General features: G+C 47.4%; 2 protein-coding genes across 2 annotated transcripts; both read left to right on the plus strand.

The window, feature by feature from the left end:
- The first annotated feature begins 13,707 nt into the window (after positions 1-13,707).
- LOC114697139 (60S ribosomal protein L31-like) lies at positions 13,708-14,127 on the plus strand. The gene has a single exon (XM_037202318.1). It carries the CDS (start codon positions 13,726-13,728, stop codon positions 14,077-14,079), a length of 354 nt encoding a protein of 117 aa, XP_037058213.1. The 5' UTR covers positions 13,708-13,725; the 3' UTR covers positions 14,080-14,127.
- A 7,408-nt stretch (positions 14,128-21,535) lies between these two features.
- Rnf186 (ring finger protein 186) lies at positions 21,536-22,847 on the plus strand. The gene has a single exon (XM_028875235.2). The coding sequence runs from the start codon at positions 21,620-21,622 to the stop codon at positions 22,460-22,462; it is 843 nt and encodes a 280-aa protein (XP_028731068.1). The 5' UTR covers positions 21,536-21,619; the 3' UTR covers positions 22,463-22,847.
- Positions 22,848-23,786: the final 939 nt, after the last annotated feature.

Here is a 23,786-nt window from a genome sequence, read left to right on the forward strand (position 1 = left end):
AACAATCAAATTTACAAAAAAAATAAAAGTTTGAGAGATGATGTGTAAAGCTAGGGAGATAGTGTAGTGGGTAAGAGTGACCGCTGTGCAATGTGAGGACCTGGACTTGAATCCTCAGTACCCACATAAAAATCCAGGGATGTCTGCGAGTGCTTATACCCCCAGTACTGGGACAGGCAGAGGCAGGTGGATGCCAAGATCTCTCTGGCCAGACAGCCCAGCCCAAACAGCAGTGGTTCAGTGAGAGACCCTGCCTCAAGGAATAGAGCGGAGAGTTCTGGAGGAGGACTGCTGTGGGATGTCTTTCTGTATGCTGTGAATATGTGTTGCTCCCACTGCCTAATAAACAAAGCTGCACTAGACTATGGCAAGGCAGCTTACAGGCAGGCGGGAAATCCAAGCAGAGCAACAGGAAATAGACAGGTGGGAAGGGAGACGCCAGCCTGCCATCCAAGGAGCAACATGTAATGGGACACAGATAAAGCCACAGAACATGTGGCGATACATAGACGAATAGAAATGGGTTGAGTTAAGTTATAAGAGCTAGCTAGCAAAAAGCTTGAGCCATAAGCCATATAGTTTGTAATTATTATTAAGCCTCTGAGTGATTATTTTATAAGCGACTGTGGGACCATGGGTGGAAGAGATTTGTCTGGACCACAGGGTCAGGTGGGGCCAGAGAAATTTCTGGCTACAGAGGACATGCAACATCCTATTCTGCTCTGGTTCCACATATGTGTGCATGTTTGGTTACACCAATACACTGTCACGCTTGCAACACTTGTACACACACATATATACAAACATATGTATCTGCATGTAAATACACAAAGATATACATACACACAAACATGCACACATACACATACATACACACATACACACATATCTATGTACATAAACATGGATACACAGAGATACACTCACATACACTAGCACACATATACATACACACATGTATACATACAGATGCACAGAGATATACACAAATACACACATACACACACACATGCACACATATATATTCTTATATACATAGAGATACACACATACACACACTGTACATACACACACACATATCACACACCTACACATATATACACATATACATGCATCTATCTACACACACATTATTACACATAAAAAATGTCCCCAAAGACAGAATGAGGAGTGTGCACACAAGTGCACACTGGCTCAGGGTGAGTAAGGTGGGCAGTGGAGAAAACAAAAGAACAGAAGAGCCGCTTGTAACCGCTTTTCATGGAGTTAAACACAGCTGGCCTTTGTTTCCGTGGGTTCTGCTGAATTTGTGAATTCAACCACTTGATAAAGACTTTTGAGGACAAAGTGGCCTCTGCACTGACGTGCGCAGACTCTCTTGTTCACTAAGCACAGCCCACGGCGTTACTCAGCACACTGGGTTCAGCGAGCAGCTGAGAGGCGGTTTACACGGTCCACACTAGGGACGGCACAGGCTGCGTGCAAACACCACCCCTGCTGCATAAGGGACTTGAGCATCCACCCACAGGTTTGGGTTTCTCGGGGTGTCCTGAGTCCAGTGTCCTGTGGATACTGAGGGGTGACAGCACACTCCCACCACAGGCAACACAAGTCACTGAAGAGAGTCGGAAAGGTGACAGCGTACACTGACACAAAGACCCTTCCTCCTGTGCTTCTGTTTGTTTAACTTAGTGTGCGTGATGCATGTGGTTTGTGTGTGTGTGTGTGTGTGTGTGTGGTGAGTGTGTGTATGTGGTGTGTGTGTGTGAGTGTGTGTGGTGAGTGTGTGTGTGTGGTGTGTGTGATGCCTGTGTGGTGTGTGTGTGTGTGTGGTATGTGTGGTGTGTGTGTGTGAATGTGTGTGTATGTGTGTGTGGTGTGTGTGTGATGCCTGTGTGTGTGTGTGGTATGTGATGCCTGTGTGGTGTGTGTATGTGGTGTGTGAGTGTGTGTGGTGTGTGTGTGTGTGTGTATGTGGTATGTGTGATGCCTGTGTGGTGTGTGTGGTGTGTGTGTGATGCCTGTGTGGTGTATGAGCATGTGTGTGTTTGATGCATGTGGTATGTGTGTGATGCATATGTGGTGTGTGTGTGTGTGTGTGTGTGTGTGTGTGTGTGTGTGTGTGTGTAGCCACAGATGCCTGTGTGTACATGTAGAAGCCAGAGGTCAACATCAGGAGCCTTTATTGCTCGCCACCTTATTTTTTGAGATGGACCTCTCGTTGGCCTGGAACTCCCCAGTTCAGCTAGACTAGCTGACCAGCAAGCCCCCAGAATCCTTCTGTCTTCCCAGTGCTAAAATTACAGATGTGGGCGCACAGTCCAACCCTTTCACTTGAGTGCGGAGCATGTGAACTCAGGTTCCCCCCCCACACACACACACACACACTGGCTTGTGCAGAACGCTCTTTACCAACAGAACCATCCCACAGTCCCCTGACCCCCTCACATTTTGGATGATTCTGTGCTAGCTATTCTATAAAATGTCCTTAAATTTGGGGTCAGCTGCTGTTTCTTCACAATTCTGCTGAGGTTTTATACAATTGGTGGGAAATCCACGTGCAGAAGTAGTGCCGAGTCCCTCTCCTCACACCCTCCCCGACAGCAATACAGATTGCTTATCCCCTTATCAGTGATTCATCCCAACTAAGGAGATGTCTGCTTTCCCACTACGTAATGATGCTTCTGTAATCAGTGCAGATGTCCCTCCATCATATCCATTTTTAACTTCTATCTGGATACACTTCTGCCGTCCTTTCCGCAGTAGCTGCCCCTGACCTGGACCACGGGCACAGTGCTCTGAGCACGTCCTCGGTTTCTGACACAGCAAGCTGCTAACCCATCACGTACCATCTCCACTCCGGACCTGCTGTCAGTCACTTTCCCACGGTGCCCTGGCTCCTTGGATTTCTTAATAGAATCCTGGGCGGGAAACATTAGTGAGAACCCAAGATCTGGCTGGGGTTCGTGTGCTCATTGCTGTGGGATGTTACTGCTCCCAGGTCCGGGACAAGATGAGGAATGTGTGCACTCAAATATGTGCATGTATGGCCATGCACACACATTTATGACATATCTCTCTCTCTCTCTCTCTCTCTCTCTCTCTCTCTCTCTCTCTCTCTCTCTCTCTCTCTCTCTCTCTCCTCCCTCCCTCCACCCATCCCCCAAGGCTCCAGTTTCAAAACAGACACAGAACTACTTCTCTGACTTTTCTCCCTTTCCCAACCTGCATCCTCCTCCTCCAGCAATGAAGCCTTGGACTCACTTGTTTATTGAGACATAATTATCAAACTACAAAAATTCACCTATTTAATATTTAATATGTGCACTTCCACAATATTTCATGCATTTGCATTATTTTATAGCCATCACCAGTATCTAATTTTAGGGCATATTGGACACCCCCAAAAGAAACCCTGTATCCACAGATGATGCCCTGACTCTTCCTTAACAACCCTCTGATTCCCACGGCCGCTAACTGACCTTCTGACTCTCTATATTCACCTGTCCTGGACATTACACCTTAGGGGATATCTGGCCTTTTGTGGCTGCCTTCTTTGACCTAGTAAACAATGATTGTTGTTTTCTATGATTATGACAGGTTTTGTTTAATGTATTTTGGGACTCTGTTGTTTCCCCCTGTACGTCTATAAAAGTTCTGTATTCCTAATAGATAACCACCTCTCACAACATTGTTTATTTGGTTTGGCACTAGGGGAGCTCTGCTTGCACTCTGGGTACCACTTCATGCTGTCTTTTCCTATTCTTTTACTTTCAGCACACTTTGACATTGAATTTAAATCATATCTCTTTTAGACAAGAAACTGTCTTCTAGTATCTTCTTTGGGTTATTTGCGTGTGTGATTACACACGTGTGCGTGTGTACGTGGGAGCCACAGGAGACATTAGGTGCTGAGTCCTCCATGGCTCTCCACCTTCTCTTTTGAGACAGGGTTTCTCACTGAACCCAGAGCTCAGCCATTGGTATACTGGCTGGGCAGCGAGCTGAGGCAATCTATCTTCACTTCCTGTTTGATCACCTGGTACTAGGATTCCATATGTGAGCAGCCATGCCTGACTTTTGATGTGGGTGCCAGGGATCCAAACTCCGTTCCTCATGCCTGAATGGTTGACACTTCATCACCTGAGCCATCTGTAGCGTTGGATTAGTTTACAAATGAGATGAACACCAACAACACAAGACGCCGTTTGTTTTCTAATGTCTTGTCTTTGCTGTTGGTCCTGCTTCTCTGTGACTGCCTTTTTTGTGTTACGTAGTAACTGTCACCTGTGCTGTTTTCATTTCCTTGCCCTGGGACTGGAGAGACTGCTCAGCGGTGAAGAGCATGTACTCCTCTTGCAAAGGACCTGAGTTCAGTTCCCAATACCCACATTAGATGACTCACAGTCATCTGCAACTCTAGTTCCTGGAAAGTCTTGGTGGGCAACTGCACTTACATGCATACACACACACACACACACACACACACACACACACACACACACACACACTTTAACATTTTTTAAATATTAATTTCCATGTCCCTTATTTCACTGCATATATTCCAGCTGCTTTATATATATATAATTTATATATATAATATATATTTATATATTATATATATATATAATTTATTTCTATTTTATGTTCATTGGTGTTTTGCCTGCGTGTATGTCTGTATGAGGGTGTCAGATGCTCTGGAACTGGGATTATAGACAGGTGTGAGCTGCCATGTGGATTCTAGAATTGAACCTGGGTTCTCTGGAAAAGCAGCCAGTGCTCTTAACCCCTGAGTCATCTCTCCAGGCCTTTCAGTTTTTGTCTTAGTGGTTGCTCTATGGATTGCAACATCATCTCAATTTATCATCATCAAATTCAGATTATTGCTATGAATCTATTTCCTTCCTTTGCCTTTCTGCGTTATTGCATATAAACTACACCTGCATGCACTTTATGTCCATCAATACATATTTACAATTGGGCCTATATGGTTGTATTCTGAATCATATAGGGCCAAAAGTATTATAAAAGTACAGTTATATTGTCTTTTACATTACTTATAGAACTACCTTTAAAGCCCTAAAGGGTCATAGTTGACTTTGGTAAAGTGCTTGCCTAGCATCCATGAAGCCCTGGGTTTAATTCCTAGAGTTACATAAGATTAGGTGTGGTGGTGTGCAACTGTAACCTTGACACTAGAGAGAGGTAGGTGCAGGAGGATCGAGTTCAAGGTTATCTTTGGCGAAGTTTGGGCCTAGCTTAGGCTGCAGTGTGACTCTGTCTCAAACCAAACCAAACAACAATAAGAAAACACACTGCATGTACTGTCTTTTTTGATGAGGGTTTAAGTTATGCATAGTGTGTAGTCAGATTAATAATGACTTGGAGACTTTTTATTGGGAAGCTTGGCCTTAGGCTTGTTTCTCAACTGAAACTTAAATTAACCAATTTATATTAATCTACGTTCTGCCACGTGGTTTGTTACCTCTCCTCAGTACCATACGTCTGACTTGCTCTGCGTCTCACTGGTGAACCCTGCCTCTCTTCTTACCAGAGTTCCTATCTCTTCTCAGAAGTCTTGCTATCCTCTCCTGCCTAGCTATTGGCCATTCAGCTCTGTATTAAACCAATCAGAAGGTGACTTGGCAGAGACACATCTTCACAGTGCACAAAAAGATTATTCCACCACAGTAGTGTATTTTCATGTCATCGTGAATGATCCCTTGTAGAACAGGCCTACCACTGATGAATTCTCTGAATGTTTGGAAGGATAGTGTTGCTGGGTATAGAATTCTTGATTGGAAAGTCTTTATATCCTAATTGAATGTGCCTTAAACCCATGATGCTTTCTGGCCTCCATGACTTCTGAAAGCAGATGTTACCTCATGGAGGACCCTCCTTGCACATGATGAATAGCTTCATGCCGCTTCCAAGATTTTCACCCCTTAGTCTTTAGTTTTGGAGGTTTGATGGCAGTTGACAATGTGCAGACATGGAACTCTGATTTCCTCCTAGTTGGAGTTCATTGCGCTTCTTGGATATGTCTTTTCCGTTGCTGTGATAAATCACCATGATCAAAAGGAACTCATGGGGGCTGGAGAGTTGGCTCAGTGTTTAAGAGCACTTGTTGTTCTTGCAAAGGACCCAGGTTCGAGTTTCAGCCCCCACGTGGAGGCTCGTCACTTCCTCAGGCACTGGGTACACATGTGATGCACAAACATGCATTCAGACAAAACACTCATACAGATAAAATGATAGAAACAAGTCTAAAAAACAACTTATGGAGAAAGAGTTTATTTTAGCCTACCATGGTAGGGAGGCATGGCAGCAATGGTAGACATGGTAGAACAGGAAGCTAAGAGCTCGCTTCTTCAGACTCAGGCATAAAACAGAAAGAGTAAGCTGGAAGTAGGGCAAGACTATACAATTTCAGAGCCCACTCCTCCAGCCCTCCTCCCCAAACAGTGCTCCCAATTGGGGACCAAGTGTTCAAATACATGATGAGCCTGTGGGAGACATCTCTCACTCAAAACATCACAATATCCATCCACCACAGTTACTCATCACACTGGAGGGGTTCATGGCCACTGTTTCTTCAGGTACTTTTTCTTTCCCTCCTTTCTCCCCTCTTTCTTGGACACCCATTCTGCACCCATTAGTCATTTGATGGTCCTTCAAAACCAGCTGAAGCTCTGGTCGTTTTCCCTTCCTTTATCATTTGTTCCTCCAACTGAATATTCTCAATTTATCAGTAAGTTCCCTGATTCTTCTGCCTATTCTAAATATGCTTTTGAGCTGCTCATGAACTTTTTATTATAGTTATAATTTTCCAACTCTGAGATCTCTAAAAAGTTTGTTTAAAAAGTTCCCTGTTGGAGGCAGAGCCAGGTGGATCTCTGTGAGTTCGAGGCCAGCCTGGACTACCAAGTGAGTCCCAGGAAAGGTGCAAAGCTACACAGAGAAACCCTGTCTCGAAAAACCAAAAAAAAAAAAAAAAAAAAAAAGTTCCCTGTTTCATGAGACATTCTCATACTTCCACTTAGGTCATTAGAGGAATTTCCTTTTAGCTCTGTGAATATTTTTTTAAGATTCATTTTATTTTTAGTTGTATGTATATGGGTGGGTATGTGCACATGGAGTCCAGAGTGTCAGATTGCCCTGGAACTGGAGTTATAGGAGGTGGTGAGTGCCAATGTGGGTGCTGGAACATGAACTCAGATTCTACGTAAGAGGACTCTTAACTCACTCTTAACCACGGAGCAATCTCTCCAGCCCTTGAATATATATTAAATAGTTCATTTAAAGTATTTGTCTATTAAATCCAATACCATTGCTTCCTTGGTCTATTGATTGTTTACCCAACCTACTTAATGTATCTGTCATATTTTCTTATTTCTTTGTATGTTTCTTAAATCTTTATTGAAAACTAAACACTTGAAGTAATACATTGTGGCAATACTGGGAATTGATTTCCTTCCTCTTCCTAAGGGATCATTGTTGCTATTTGTTATAATTGTTTGTTGTTGTTTTGCATAGTTTATTTCACAGCTTTTATAAACTAATTATATAGGAAGTTCATATTCTTGATTGTGTGTGAGTTGACGTTTGGTACACTTACTAGATAGTCAATAAATGGATGAAAATTCCTCTAAATAGCAGGAATTTATAAGTCCTCAGTCTTTACCAAGGGACTCCCTGTGTGTAGTTTCCAACATTTCATCCTCAGTCTCACTTTCTGCTCTTTATTCAGTCCGGGACCCCAGCCTATGGGATGGTGCCGTCCATGGTTTAAGTGGGTCTTCCCACCTCTTCCTAATCTTGACACTCCCTAATGGGCATGCCCAGAGGCTGTCTCCTGGGTGATTCTAGAACCTGTCTAGTCAAGAATCAATTTTAACCTCCACACCACTCCACTCTTTATAAGCATGGACTTCCTCTAGTGGTTTTACCTTCCCTATCCAGGACTAAGCTGTTCAGGGAGAGAAAGGAGACAAAAGGAGTTTTCTTTTTCAGATAAGAAAACTAAGAATTGGAGCAATTAAGTGTGATGCTCAAGAGCACCGAGAAAGGGTAGGCAAGGTCGAGAACAGACTCAAGCCATTGGGTTTGTTTTCTTTCATAACTGAGAACAGTGGTTCTTTATGATTGAACACTCATTCAGAACTCAGCTTACCCTTGACTTCCTGATTCTCAATCTAAATATTTTCCCCAATGACGTAGGACCATATCACCCTGTTGTAATTCTTGCTACTATCTGCTGTGGGATATTACTTTAACTATATAAAGATGTGTTACATTTGTTTATGCTACATTGGTTTATGCTGCATTTGTTTAATGATGTAAAGATGTGCTGCTCTGCCTTCCTAAGGCACCTGATTGATCTAATAAACAGCTGAATGGCCAATAGCTAGGCAGTAGAGGGATAGGCAGAGCTGGCAGGCAGAGAGAAAAGTAGGAGGAGGAATCTAGGCTTGAGAGGAACAAGAGAAGAGAGAACAGGGAGAAAGAGAGGGAGATGCCCAGGGTTGGCCAGCCAGGCACCTGCCAGACAGACAGACACAGAAGAAGCAGGAAAAGTAGAACACACAAAATGAAAAAAAGATTAAAAAAAAAGTCCGAGACAAAAAGTAGATGAAGAGAAACAGGTTAAATTCAGTTATAAGAGCTAGTGGGACAAGCATAAGCTAAGCCTGAGCATTGGTCACTAACAAAAGTCTCCATGTCATGATTTGGGAGCTGGTTGGTGGCCCAAAAGAAAGCCTGCTACACGTGTCCTTCTCTTTTACACTTTTCTGTTTACTGGAGGCTTATTGGTTCTCAGATTCCTGGAGCAGGACTGCCAGTCCTGGTCACCACTGGGTCCTCAATGCCCACCTTACTGACTACGTCATGGCTTGTACTTGTTCCGGTTAGTTTTATTGTCAACTTGATTGTCGGAGCCTGCTAACGAGTCCACTGGCCGGGTATCTGGGTAGAGGCGTGCAGATTATAGAGACAATGGAAAAGAGAACAGAGTTGAGAGGATTGCCAGGCAATGCCGGACAGTCCTGAGTTTATTTCACAGCCAGCTGGTATACAGTCTTGAAGGGCAGAGGTAGAACAGTGCACAGCACAGGCGTTCAATCACTGTCTATCCTGTCCTTGCGTCAAGGAGCAGGCAGTTTCATTTTCTATCTCAATGTACCTCTGGCTGGCGTCAGCAGCCTGTGTCTAGCTAAATAGCATTTTCCTTCCCATGGGCTAATCAGGAGTTTCTCACAGCCCTGGAGCAAGCAAGTCTGAACTCTATTGACTCAGAATAGGCTTCAGATTCAAACTGGGAAACTGAGTCAGTTGTGGGCTCCCACACTTGATCCAACCTAGAGTTACTTAGAAAGAGGGAACCTCATTTGAGGGATTGCCTAAATCAGATTGGCATGCGGTCATGTCTATGGAGAACTGTCAAGATTGATGATTGGTCTGTGAGGGCACAGCCCATCGTGGGCAGCACCATCCCTAGGCAGGTGGGCCTGGGCTGTATAAGAAAGGTAGCTGAGCATGAGCCGGAGAGTGAGCCAGTAAGCAGCCTTCCCCAACTGTCCCTGCCTCGAGTTCCTGGCCGGACTTCCCTCTACGATAGAATGTTTCCTGGAAGTGTAAGCTGAAAGAGACCCTTTCCTCTACCAAGTTGCTTTTGGTCTGATTGCTTTATCACAGCATGAAAGTGCAAACTAGAACACCCTCTACGGACTGAACGGCATCCCCTCAAACCTACATGTTGAGGTTCTGTGTTTAGAGATGGAGTCTTTATGGGGGTAATTAAGCTATGAGGTCACATAGTTGAGTTCCTGTCTTAGTTTATTTTTCCCAGGGCTGTGATTTAAAAAAAAAAAAAAAAAACAAACAAACTTCTGACAAATGCAACTTAAGGGGAAAAGGACTTATTCTGGCCCCTAGACCCAGGGCACAGTCCATCGTATTGGGGTAGTCAAGGCAGCAGGAGTTTGAAGCAGCTGGTCACATCGCATCCACAGCAGGAGGAAGAGAACTGAGTTCATGTGAGAGGAGGGACCCTCATCTGAGAAAATTCATCCACAAGATCCAGCTGTAGGCAAGCCTGTAGGGCATTTTCTTGGTTAGTGATGGATGGGGGAGGGCCCAGTCCATTGTGGGTGGTGCCATCCCTGGGTTGGTGGTTCTGGGTTCTATAGAAAGCAGGCTGAGCAACATGGAGAGCAAGCCAGTGAGCAGCACCCCTCCATGGCCTCTGCATCAGCTCCTGCCTCCAGGTTCCTGCCTTGTCTGAGTTCCTGTCCTGACTTCCTTCAGTGATGAACAGTGATGTGGAAATGTAAGCCAAATAAATGCTTTCCTCCCTGGTCGCTTGGTCATGGTGTTTCATCGCAGCCATAGTAACCCGGCTAAGACAACAGGTGGCACCTGGAGTGAACAACGACAGGTGAGATGCCCAAGCAAGTGCTTGTGGGCAGGGAAGCAAGGAGGATGGAGGCCTGAGTGCTGACTCCTCCAACAGAATCGAGTCCGAGACACAAGATCAGCAAGAGAGACTGGAAAGTGACTAGGGGGGCGAGATCAAGTAGACAGCATGGGGGAGTCCATAGAGAAAGGGCAAAGTGACAGGAAGGCAGAGAACACCACTGCCTCGCGTTAGTAAACGACAGAGTAAGGACTACATGCTGGTTCTGGAAGCATGGAGGTCAGAGGTGAATGAAATCCTGCTTCAGCTGAGCTAAAAGAGAAGCATACCCAAGCATGAGGGAAGCCCTGGATCGCAAGCTCCAGGCCAATCTGGGCTACATGGTGAGCTCGAGGCCAGCCTGGAATATAGTAAGACCCTATCTTAGAAAACAAAACCGAGGCTGAAGAGATTGCTCAGTGGTTAGAGCACTGGCTGTTGTTGCAGAGGACCCAGGTTCCATGCCTAGCACCCATGTGGTGGCTCACAACCATCTGTAACTCCAGTTCCAGGGCATCCGATGCCCTCTTCTGGCCTTCTCCGACCCCAGGCACACACAAGATATACATACATACATACATACAGGACAGCAAAACACCTATCATATGAAACAAAAACAAACAAATCTTTAGCAAAAATAACAACAAAAAAAACCCTATCCAGGTAGAAGATGGCATTGGTAATGTTATTTAAAAGATAGCATTTAAGGGAGACTAAATGAGGTGATACCTGAAACGGACTTGGCTTGTGTAAGATAGGATGGTTTGAGGATGGTAGAAAGGACGGACCGAGATGTGAACCGGTGCCATTCAACACTGATGGCAGAATGTCCTGGCAGATACGCTGGTGTTCACCTTAAGCTTCTTTCAGCTTTATGGTATTGCCTCATTTTATTGTCGTAAAAATCCATGTCACATAAAACTTACCACCTTTATTTTAAACACATCTTTCATCGAACACTTGCATAACACGCGCAGTCGTCATCACCGTCCACCCCCCACCACGCTTTTCATCTTGTAAAACTGAAACTCTCTAAACATTACACAATAATTCTCCATTCCCCCTTCCCCCAGTCCCTGGCAACCAGCACTTGACTTTCTGCCTTATGTTTTGATTGCTCTAAGTGCCTCACATAAATGGGATCATAGACTCCTTTTTATGACCAGCTTGTTTCACTTAGCATACTGTCCTCAAAGCACATCATTGCAGCTCGTGTCTGAACTACCGTCATTGTGGAGGCTGAGTAATACCTTCGTGTGGCTCTACCTCAGTCTGCTCACCTGCTTTCACTGATGGGCACCTGGGTGAATTCCTCATTTTAGCTGCTATTGGTGGAGATGCTGGGAATATGAGTGGACAGATAGCCAAGGCCCCGTTTTCAATTCTGCTGGATGTCCACCTGGTGTGGCATTGTTGGGTCACATGTCCTGTGCATTGGTTATGGTTTGAATATGGCCTCCAGTGTCTCAAGTGCTGGAGGCTGGGTCACCGGGATGGCAACGTGGAAGAGGGTGGAACCCTTAAGCAAGAGATGATTAGGTCGTTGAGGATATTACCCTTGGAAGAAACTGATGTACTTTCTCATGGGACCTTGGTTTGTTCTTGCAAGAGGGTTGTCATAAAATAACAAGGCTGGCCTGTCACCAGCTCTCTGGATTCCTGTCTCATCTCCTGAACTCTCTCTCACACACAAGGTCCATCTGTGCTTGAATTGTATACATTCACTCAGGACTTCATCTGTTCTTTACACCTTCATCCAAGGCTTCCTCGGCTCCCCTCCGCTGATTCTCTTCCAGGCTAGTCCTCCTTCGTGTGTGTGTGTGTGTGTGTGTGTGTGTGTGTGTGTGTGTGTGTGTGTTTCATTAGGATTTCTTTCTGGACCACGGGTGCCCTGGCAGTGGCTATACTACTGAGGAAAACGTCTCCCTTTTCCCCAGAAACCATGAACATTAAATAAATAAATCTTAAAAACAAAAAGAATAAAGAAAAGAAGTTTCTCAGCCTAGCATGTTTGGTGAGGCCCAAGCCCATGGGAGACTCAGTCCCAAAACCAGCAAACAGGCCCAACTCACACCTGCCAGAGTGAACCTAGCTGAGGACTATGGCTGGAGAGGTCATAGACCGCAGAGGAGAGTCTACCATGGCCATTTTCCTAAACCAATATAATTTCTAACTATATTCTAAATACTTATCCTTATATCCACAGATAAGTGCAGCTGTCACCTCTCATTTAAAAAAAAAAAAAAAAAGGGCTTCTTTCTGCAGCGGATGGAGGCTACTACAAAACGCAGATAAGTGATCGTGGGTACCAACCAAAACTGATAACACACCTCCTACATATAAGGTTTAGAAAACATAGTGGGAGAGGTAATAGATTGGAAAAGGCACAGGGCCAAGATACCTGTGGCAAGATGGTGTCTTCTTGACACGACAGGGACTCGGCACCCACGAATTCTCAGCAATATGGTCACCTGCACAAGACGAGCACTATGCACACATTAGTCAACAGGGCAAAGAGAATGGGGGACAATATCGCAGGACCCCATCCCTATAGGAAAGCTACAGCAACTGATGGCTGTGGAGGGCAGGAGAATCAGTTTTCTCCAGGGAGAAGCCCCCAATAAGTTCTCCAGTCCCAAGTAGTTAGTCCTAAACACATGTGCATGTACATAAGAGCAACACTAAACAGGCTTGGCGGGTTATATGTGTTTATGTGTAAAACATTAATAATTATGGAAGGAGTTGGGGGGACACAGGGGGAATTGTGAGGGGGGTGGGAGACCAGAGTGGAAATGATGTAAATACAGTATAGACATGTCCTGGTTTGCTTTCCGTTGGTAATAAAACACTGACCAGAAGCAACTTGGGGAGGAAAGGGTTTATTTGGCTTAGAGGTCACAGTCCATAATTAGGGGTAGCTGGGACAGGAGCTCAAGGCACAAACTGAAGCAGAGACCGTGGTGGAATGCTGTTTACTGGCTCGCTCTCTTTGGCTTACTCAGCTACTTTTCTAATTTAACCATGCCCACCTGCCTAGGAATGCCACCACCCACAGTGGACTGGGCCTTTCTACATCATTAACAATCATGAAAACGCCCCACAGGCCTGCCCATGGGCCAATAGAATGGAGGCAGTTCCTCAGTTAAGGTTCCTTCTTCCCAAGTGACATCACTTTGTGTCAGGTTGACAGAAATCAATCATCACAATTCCTGCACGAAACGTTAATTAAAGAATGACAGCTGGGTCCTTTCCAACTTGGGCCCAGCAGAATGGCTCCCGCAAAGAAGGGTGGCGAGAAGAAGCAGGGCCTTTCTGCCATCAACGAGGTGGTGACCGGAAAATACACCATCAACATTCACAAGAGCATCCATGGAGTGGGCTTCAAGAAGCGTGCCCCTAGGGCACTCGAAGAAACCTGGAAATTTGCCATGAAGGAGATGGGGACTCCAGATGTGCACATTGATACCAGGCTCAATAAAGCCGTCAGGGCCAATATCCGTGTACGTTTGTGCAGAAAACGTAATGAGGATGAGGACTCACCAAATAAGCTCTACACATTGGTAACTTACGTACCTGTTACCACATTCAAAAATCTACAGACAGTCAATGTGGATGAGAACTAAGCTGCTGAGTGTCAACTAAAGTTGGAGAACTAAAAAAAAAACAAAAAACCAGTATGACAGCTGAGGTTCTCCTTTGCCCTCCATATGCACACATGTGGATATGTGTAGTCACACCAACACTCCCACATATGCACAAAAGAACTCCTTATGGGTGAGGAAGCTGAGGGCAGCACTGAGCGCTGCGCACGGCCACCTGGGGGAGCCTCAGCAGGGAGGCAGTCACCCAGCCCTCGGAGTGTTGGCTCAGTAGTCAGGACTCTCTGGACTGTGTCCCAAGTACCGTTCCATTTGTGAGCTGTGTAATCCAACTTAATCTCTCTGTGACCCAGTTTCCTCTTGTGCAAAGTAGAAATGATATTTACTTCTCAGGTGTGTTGTGGATGACTACACCAAGGACCACACTTACCTAATGTTAGCTCTCAAGAGCCACGTGCTCAAAATACACCACACCCCTTCTGGAATTCTGTGACACGAGCCACAGAGTGTCCTCAGTCTCTGTGAGTTACCACAGCTCGAGTTGAATTTTTCAACTCTTAGAATCAAAAGATTTGGAACAAAAGACACACCATTTTCATCTCCATTAAGAAGATGACTAAACTAAAAATCAGAGAGGTTAAACTGGTTCCCCAAGGACACACAGCTCGAGTTTGAACTCAGGGTCTGTTTGACCTCTCAGTCTACTCAGAAAAGCAGCCTTTACACCTGCCACTAAAGCCCATGTGCTCAGGACCCTCATTATTTTCTAGCCAAATGTTCTTTCTTTTGGGGAGTTTCCATGAAGGTGAAACCTGACATTTGGAGAGAAAAGAGGGGGTGGTCAGGCAGCCTCCTGAGCTCAGGCTGAACACCCCAGAGAGTGACTTAATGGATCACAAATTGTACTTGAGAGGCTTAATTTCACATGGTCCAGTGAACCACATCCCCATCTCTGATCCCTGGAATGTGAGCAGGAACAGGCAGAGAAATGTTCTCACCACGATAGGCACACGCCAACTCCAGGGCGACCCCCCAGGGTTTTAGTCTTGAGGATGCCAGGTAGGTGCCCGCTCTCCCTGCCTCCTCTGCCTTCTGGCCTGTTTGCCGTCTCTCCCTCGACTTCATTTTTTTTTAACTTCATTTCTTCTTAATCAGAAAGCACTGGGATTGCTCACAAGAAATGGTTACAAACAAAATGTAAATACAAAAATCAAGTACTGGCCGGGTGGTGGTGGTGGTGGTGGTGGGGGCGGCGGCGGGGGCGGCGGCAGCAGCAGCGCACACCTTTAGTCCCAGCACTCAGGAGGCAGAGCCAGGCAGATCTTGGTGAGTTTGAGGCCAGCCTGGTCTACAGAGTGAGATCCAGGACAAGTACCAAGACAAAACTACACAGAGAAACCCTGTCTTGAAAAACAAACAAACAAATCAAATGCCAGGCACCAAAACTGGGTAGGCCATAAAGTGGGGTAGAAAGTACAGGCTGAGAGAATAGAGCAGTGTATACTAAAAGTGGTATTTTACTGTTAACCGTGGCTGAGCTGCTTGGTAGCCAATGTAAAACTGGGAAGCAGACAACTGTACAGTTCAGAAAATCTGAGTAGTGTAGACGGACAGAACATACCATTGGGGAAGCCAAGTGTCCCTTCAAGCTCATCTCCTCTAGACCAGTTTCCCATGTTGTGTGAGGGGATACTGAGGACTGTCACATCCAGTGGCCTGGCCTGGCCTCTGGATATAGGATCAGGTTTCAAAACTGTTGAAGAAAGCAGTCAGAGTGGTCCCCAAAATACAACTCCACCAGAGCCTTCAGAAAACCGGAGAGATGGCTTTAGGGGTTAAGAGCACTAGCTGATCTTGGAGAGGACCCAGGCTTGATTCCCAGCACCTACACGGCAGCTCAGAACCATCTATAACTCCAGTTCCAGGGCATCCCATGTCTTCTTCTGCACTCTGTGGGCACAGACATGCATGCAGGCAAAGCACTCATATACAGAAAAGTAGAAGGAATAAATCTAAAAAAGATAAGGTTTCTGAGACTGAGAAAGTAGCCCGATGACGGAGCAAGTCCCTGGGTTTGATTCCCAGCACCGCCCCAAATAGGGGAGAGGTTGGGGGGGGGGATGCCACAGGTAAATACGTTAGTGGTAAAGTCAGGATTGACAGAAGCAAGTTTGTTTGTTTGGTACTTAGTTTTCACTGTCGCTAAGGTCCAAAAGCACATAGCAGAGAATTCTGGGACAAAAAGGTGAGAGAAGACTGCAGGTAGCCAGTTCCAGAAGATAAAAGAAGCATGTGTGTGTGTGTGTGTGTGTGTGTGTGTGTGTGTGTGTGTGTGTGTGTGTGTGTGTGTGGCTGGCCAGGACTTGGCTGTCTGCATCCCCAAGGTGAGCTAATCCCAAGAGGATCAGGCATGGGCTAGACCTAAAGCTCAGGTGGAAGTATCGTTTTGTTTTGTTTTGTTTTGTTTTGTTTTGTTTTGTTTTGTTTTGTTTTGTTTTGTTTTGAGACAAGGTTTCTCTGTGTGGTTTTGGGCCTGTCCTGGATCTCGTTCTGTAGCCCAGGCTGGCCTTGAACTCACAGAGATCCGCCTGGCTCTGCCTCCAGAGTGCTGGGATAAAAGGCGTGTGCCACTGCTGCCCAGCTAGGTGGAAGTATCTTGATCAGGTGGCATCAGCAGTGTGACTTCCAGGACAGTCCCCTCTAACGGCTACCTCTTGGTTTCCACTGGCTTTGAGGCAGAGCATTCCACCATCACTCAAGTCTGTATCACCCCCAGGCTGTTGGAAATCTCAGAATGGAGTCTGCAGTTCCAAGCAAAAACAAACAAACAAACAAACAAAACCCCACAAGCTTTACTGAACGTTAAGGTTTGTATCTGTACAGCAATGTACAATCTGTACGATAAAACAAACAAATGCTTGACTTGGAGAGCTGGAAGGATCCCAAGCCCACAGCACATGCGCCACAGGGTGGGTGCACTCTCCCCTGCTGGGCGGGTTCAGTCTTCAGGAACCCTTTGTTCTTCCCCGGGGATGGATGACTCCAGGCTGTGCCCAACCCTGTCAGAGTCACTTCTCTTTCAGACGCCCCTACCGGATCAGCTCAGGTCTTCTCAAGTCCCTGGGAGAGACTTGAGTTACCCCAGACCAGTTATCAGAGCACACTGGCCCTGAGCAGGACCTAATAAGGATGAGGGACTTCCAAGTTTTCCGACCTGTTGCTGCCCCTTTCTATCAAATCAAGCTTCGGTGAGGTTTAAAGTCTTGCCAAACCGCACACAGCAAAATCCACAGGAGCCAGATTTCCAGCTGGGAAGTTGGTTCGGATGATGGCTACGTCAGGCAGCCTTCCTGAGACAAAATTGTGAGGCCAAGTGTGGACTCCCACTCTTGGAGTCACAACGCTGGGGAGGATGAGGCAGGAGGATTGCATTCAAAACCAGCCTGAGCTACATGGGGGGGGGGCACCATGTAGCAACAAAGAAAGGAAGGGAGAAGGGAAAAGGAAGGGCGGGGGGAGCAGGCAAAGTCAGTTTGCAAGCCAAGATGAAGAACACGTGGGGCCTGGGGAGATGGCTCAGCAGTTAAGAGCGCTGGCTGCTCTTCCAGGGGACCTGGGTTCGATTCCGAGCACCCACATGGCAGCTCACAACTGTTTGTAACTCCAGTTCCAGGGAATCTGGCACCCTCACGGATATACACACAAGCAAAACATCAATAAAGTCAATAAACAATTTAAAAATAGTTAAAAAAGGAAGGAAGGAAGGAAGGAAGGAAGGAAGGAAGGAAGGAAGAAAGAAAGAAAGAAAGAAAGAAAGAAAGAAAGAAAGAAAGAAAGAAAGAAAGGAAGGAAGAAAGAAGAGAAGAGAAAACGTGAAGGGACCACTGATAATGGAGGTCATGTCTTAGGGGCAGTAGTAAAAGGAATGGTCACATTTTACTTTGCTTTGTTTTATTGGACACAGGGTTCCATTCTATAGCCCACACTGGCCTGGAACTTACCATCTAACCCAGGCCATCCTTTATAGGCCCTCCTTCTGCCTCAGTATTTGAAGTCCTAGAATTGCAGGCCTGAGTCACCTCTCCTGGCTCATATTCTCTACTGTATCTTTCTGTAATTTTTTTGGTTACTGTGACCATGATTTTATCTTTTGCATTGATAAAATTCAACCCAGGGCCTCGGTCACGCTGGAGAAGCATCTGCCTCTAACCCACATTTTCAGTCCCTTGACAGTTACCCAAGGACACCAAGAGGTTGTTCTTCAGACAGAAACCCCAAATGTCCTTCCTTGATCACATTTCAGTCTCCTCAGTGTTTCTTCCCTCATGTCCACCCCACCTGTGTGCCCTCCTGTGCTCCCCTGAAGGTCAGAGGATGACGCTTGGGAGTTGGTTCTCTCCTACCTTGTTGAGACAGGGTCCTTGTTGCTATTGCTGCTAAAGCTTCGAACTTGTGTCTGGCTGGCCCTCGGGCTTCTGGATGATTCTCCTCTCTCCACCCCCATTGTGGGGTGCTGGAATTACAGATGCTTGCACACCAGGGTTCTGAGGATCGAACTCAGACCAGCAGGCTCCCATGGCAAGTCCTTCCCCGCACCGAGCTGTCTCTCTGCCTCTCCTCATATTCTGACAGGGGGTCTTATGTATTCCAGCTGGCCATGAACTCACTATGTAGCTGAGGATGACCCTGAACTCCTATTCCTCCAGCCTCTGTCTCTCAAATGCTGAGATTACAGGTGTGGACCACCAGGCCTGGTTTATGCTGCTCTGGGGATTGAACCCAGGGCTTCATGTACACTAGGCAAACACTCTATCAACTGAGCTACATCCCCTAGCCCTTCCTTAATGACCTTCTGAGAACCTGACTTCCCATAGGTGGGTGGGAGAGAGAGAATAGACATTGGCCATCCCACGTCTCTCTGCAGTCTGCCTGAATTTTTTTTCAATTTTTAATTTTATTATATATTTATTATATAATAAATGAATGTGGCCAGACAAGTTTCTCCTCTTCCCTCCTCAACCCCGTCTAGACCCAGCAAACAGAAAGGAACACACCCCGAGGCTAAGCCAGGGAAATCCAGTACCTTACCAGAGGGACACGCTGCGTCACCCGTGGCTCTGTGCATGCTGTCTTGCGGACTCTCAATCACAAGAGAGCAGAGGCTGCTTTTCCTCAGCTACTGTGGTGCTCTCCAGGCATCCTTCACTTGCAGGAAACAGGAATCCAGTTTGAACTGACTTACTAGGAACTGGGGAGTTGGGTGCATGAGGCCTTGGGTTCTAGCCCAAGCACTAAGAAAAAGAGAAATAGGTTTCATCAATTAATATAATTGAAAAATCTACACAGGCGTGTCTCTGACTTCAGGCATGGCCAGATCCAGGTGCTAAAAGAATGTCTCATGCCTTGATCTTCTTCCTGGGCAAGTTCTTTGCACACTGTGGCCCTGTCCCCTGCCCGAGGGCTTAAGCTTGGGAACCCAGGAGAAAGCCACCCTCGACAGGAGTTCCAACAGGAGTCCCAGAATCCAATCTCATCAGCTTTGCTTAGGCCAGAACCAATCATTGCAGACAGCCGGATGGAATATGCTAACTGGTCCTCCCTCCTTAAATCTCAAGGCATCAACCAGTCTCCACCCTGAAGCCCATGATGTGGGGCCACACAAGAAGGCTATGGGGGAGCAGTGATCACCCAAAGTGAAGACAGGCCACTGTCAGTCAGAAAGTGGGAAACGTACTGGGCACAGATATCCAGTGCTGGAGCCAAGGCCCCTTTAAGCGAACTTGGCAGAGGCTGTGGTAGAGAGATCACCGTTTACCCAGCCTAAGGCAGAAAAGAATAGAAATTGGGGCTGGGATTCAGAGTGAGAGGGCCATGGGGGGAGACAATGCAAAAATCAGCGGCCTCTGCCTGCTGGGGATTCCACAACCAGGGCTGAGCCTGCAGCTCCACCCTTGGGGTGGAGGGAAGGGCTTCATTCAAAGAGCTGGACCCCAGTAGCCACTGACAGCAACCTCTGGGGTGGCTGTGGAGGCTTTTTTTTTTTGAGGGCGAGGACATCCATCCCAGCTCTAGCATCCCAGGCATAGTATGGGGGACAGAATTTCATAGCTGCCATGCTGTGTCCTATCTGCCATCCCATGTGAGTCCTGCCAGCTCAAGCCGGCTGCCCGGAGGTCAATCGAATCTGCACCTACTGGCATGGCTGAGTTCCACGAGACTGGGAACCAGACCTTGGACACGACTGGCTCCTGCCCCTGTGGAAGGCCCCTTGGCAGGCAGCCAGCAGGCCAACACCCTGCTCCTGTGCCCAGACCTTCCTTATCGAGCTGGGATTCCAGGAGACCACAGATGAGGACCCAGGCCTCTTCTCTGAGAGTTTGCTCTGAGAGGGCCTAAATAAACGGCAGCTTGTGCTCATGGCTCCCGAGGACACAGCCAATGGTGCCTGTTCTTAAGGTACCTGTTCCTGTGGTACACCGATGAGATGCCTGGGGACCAGCGGCTGCTAATCCAGCTGTCAGGATGACAAAGAGCTGAATGGGCCAACAGACACTTGGATAGACTCGGTTTTCTGTTCTCTTCTGTTCCCAACACTTCCCCTACCACATCTCTTTTTTCATCAGGTCAACCATTTGCCCGTGTGCTCAAAGCACAAACACACTTTGCCTCATTGATTCCTGAACCCAGATCTGGTCAGAAACCCATCTCTGGAGGCCTTTCTCCAAGTGAGGCTCCCCAGTCACCCTCATCAGGACCACATGGATGTTTGTGAACTTTGTGGCTCTTTAGACCCCATCCAGGCCTAATACATCCACTTCTCTGAACCCTGACGGCCGGCACTTTGATTTTTTTGTTTTTGTTTTTGTTTTGGTTTTTCGAGACAGGGTTTCTCTGTGTAGCTTTGTGCCTTTCCTGGAACTCACTTAGTAGCCCAGGCTGGCCTCGAACTCACAGAGATCCGCCTGCCTCTGCCTCCCGAGTGCTGGGATTAAAGGCATGTGCCACCACCGCCCAGTGTTGTTTTTTTTTTGTTGTTGCTGTTTTTTGTTTTTTTTGGGGGGGGCACTTTGCATTTTTAAAGGCTGGTGAGGAGACCCATCAAGTAAAGGCACTTGCCATCAACCCTGACAACCTGAGTTTGATCCCTAGGACCCACATGGAGGGAAGAGAGAACAGGCTCTCAGAGTCCTTCAGCCTCCACATGTGTTCCATGACACACACACAGAATACATGTAATTTTTTAAAAAGGTTGTGGGGAGTCCCCTCATTTACCCAGACCAGGAAACTTGATGGGGGGGTCACTGATGCACCCCAGAGCTTGGGAGGGACCTCTGTCATTAAAGCGTCTTAGTTGGTTGTCATGTATACAGACACTCACCAGGCAGGGCCCCAACAGGAAAGTCCTGATTCATAAGACTCCGCCCCCTTTGGCCCTTCTATCAGATAATTCAAAGTCTCCAGCTCTCCAAGTTACTGATTAACCCTGGGTTTCGAGTAAAGTAATAATAATAACTGAAGGGGACGACGTAAGCTGAGAAGCAAGCTGGACAACCAGGAGAGAAAGATGCCAGACGTCTGCTGTCAGCAGGTACCTGGAGAGAGCAGAGAGGAGGTTGGAGGCGTCTCCATGGGGCCAGAATCCATGCAAGTTCTGGCAGCACCGGTGGACACTCCTTGCGGATGCCCCTGCCCAGAACAGCCTCATCTCAGCAACTCCGTACCCAGAATATCCTGCACTAAGGCCCCCCAGCCTATCTCAGCAGGTGCCACCACCACGACCACCATCATCGCCTTGGGACCCACTGGGCGTCTCAGCATCTCTATGGAGGCCGACCTGGAATGCCTGGTGTGCAGAGAGCCTTACAACTGTGCCCGGTGCCCCAAGCTGCTGAGCTGTCAGCACACCTTCTGCGCCGTGTGCCTGAAGCTTCTGCTATACGTGCAGGAAGACACCTGGTCCATCCCCTGTCCACTGTGCCGAAAGGTCACCGCTGTCCCAGGAGGTCTTATCTGCAGCCTTCGAGACCAGGAGGCGATGGTGAGGCGGCTGGCCATGCCCTACCCAGAGGTGCGCCTATGTCCCCAGGGGCTAGTGGGCTCTGCCACTTCAGCGGCGCGGCCAGCCAACTGGACAGGAGAAGATGATCAGGACACAGTGAATGTCAACCGCGTAGCTGCCCGGCGCCTGGCTGTACACCTGCTCTTGTTGGCTCTTCTCATTGTCCTCATCCTGCCTTTCATCTACCCTGGCGTCATCCGGTGGGTACTGGCCATCGTCATCGCCCTGGCGCTGCTGATGTCCACCCTCTTCTGCTGTCACCCTCACAGCCAGAGTAGCAACTGGCCTTGCCCCAGGACTCTGTTCTGCAGAAAGCAAAAGCAAGCCCAGATCACTTCTATTGCCTAAGAGATCCGGATCCCTACAGGACCAGCACTGCCATGCTCCCCCTTCCCCAGATCTTACAACCCACACAGGAAAGGGGCTAAGAGCCTCCCTTCGAAATCACATACGAACTGGACTTGAATGCCAAAGCCAGACTGGCTGTGTTGGATCAAGGACTCAGTGCTGGGACAATGGGCTTGGACCTGCCTGCCTGCCCTTGTGTAGCATAGCTAAACTTTTAGGGGGGAAAGGGAGGAGACAAATTCCCTGAATGAGTGACTTCACAGGTGGTGGGGTCCCTACCCCTCTTCCTGAGCTCCTGGGTTTTGTATATATCACTCTGGACACACTGGGACATTTGGCCTTACTACAAAGCAAATAGAACCAGCGCTCTTTTGTAATCCTTGTAGCTGGCTGCCTTTTCTTTTCTGTTTGGTGTGCCGCGAGGTCTGTGGCCATTTCTAGGTGTTGTGCATTCTCCTTCCTGGGATGCCAGAGCCCATGGGAGCGCTGCTGGGCTTTCTCTAGAGTCACTTGTTGTATCCATCCTAAACCCTCCACGGCAAAGGTCTCATCAGGGGTTCCCACAGGGTCCACCCCAGGGTGGGAGAGAAAGAAACCACATAGAGGTGAACTTGTAAAGCTGGGGAGGGGGGGGGGATACCCCAGGTTCAGCAGACAGAGTTGGGGAGGTGTGGAGACGGTGGGTCCAGGAATTGTCCCCAGACTTCCCACTGAGATCACCAGCTGTGTACCATCCGGACCAACTCATAGAATCTCAGGGTTATAAGGAGAGAGAGAGAGAGAGAGAGAGAGAGAGAGAGAGAGAGAGAGAGAGAGAGAGAGAGAAGGGATCCAGCTCTCCCTCCATCAGACTCCCAGACGCACATGACCAAACGAAAGCTTTCCAAATGGTACCACCCTCCTTATCACATCTACAGTCCTATTTGCTCCTTTGCCATAAAGATAAGACATCTCGTAAATGCAACGGTCCTCAGCAATGACATCCCCCACCCCTCAGCCTCAGCGTGACAGTCACTAGAAAGGTCCTTGGGTCATCTCTTCAAGACCCTTTGAGCTTCGTCTTCACACAGGGAAGCATCTGCCCTCAGAAGTCAGCTCTGGTGGGTTCCAGGTTAAGTAAGGGTCTGCCAGGGTGGAAATGGGAGGACAAGAGGTCCAGCATGGGAGCTGGGAACATGGACCTCTGGCCCATCCATCAACATATGCCTGTGGCGACTATTGGCATATTGGAAGGTCTCTATGATTAGTGGCGACAGATGTGAAACTCCAGAGGGACTCTCCATTTCCTGAAATAGGAGAATAACAGGCAGACAGGGCACAGTTC

The sequence above is a fragment of the Peromyscus leucopus genome, chromosome 2, assembly GCF_004664715.2.
Source record: "Peromyscus leucopus breed LL Stock chromosome 2, UCI_PerLeu_2.1, whole genome shotgun sequence".
NCBI lineage: Eukaryota > Metazoa > Chordata > Mammalia > Rodentia > Cricetidae > Peromyscus > Peromyscus leucopus.

Bases quoted from the DNA above. Each gene is read 5' to 3' on its own strand.
- Rnf186 (XM_028875235.2), top strand. From the start codon at position 21,620: ATGCCAGACGTCTGCTGTCAGCAGGTACCTGGAGAGAGCAGAGAGGAG.
- LOC114697139 (XM_037202318.1), top strand. From the start codon at position 13,726: ATGGCTCCCGCAAAGAAGGGTGGCGAGAAGAAGCAGGGCCTTTCTGCC.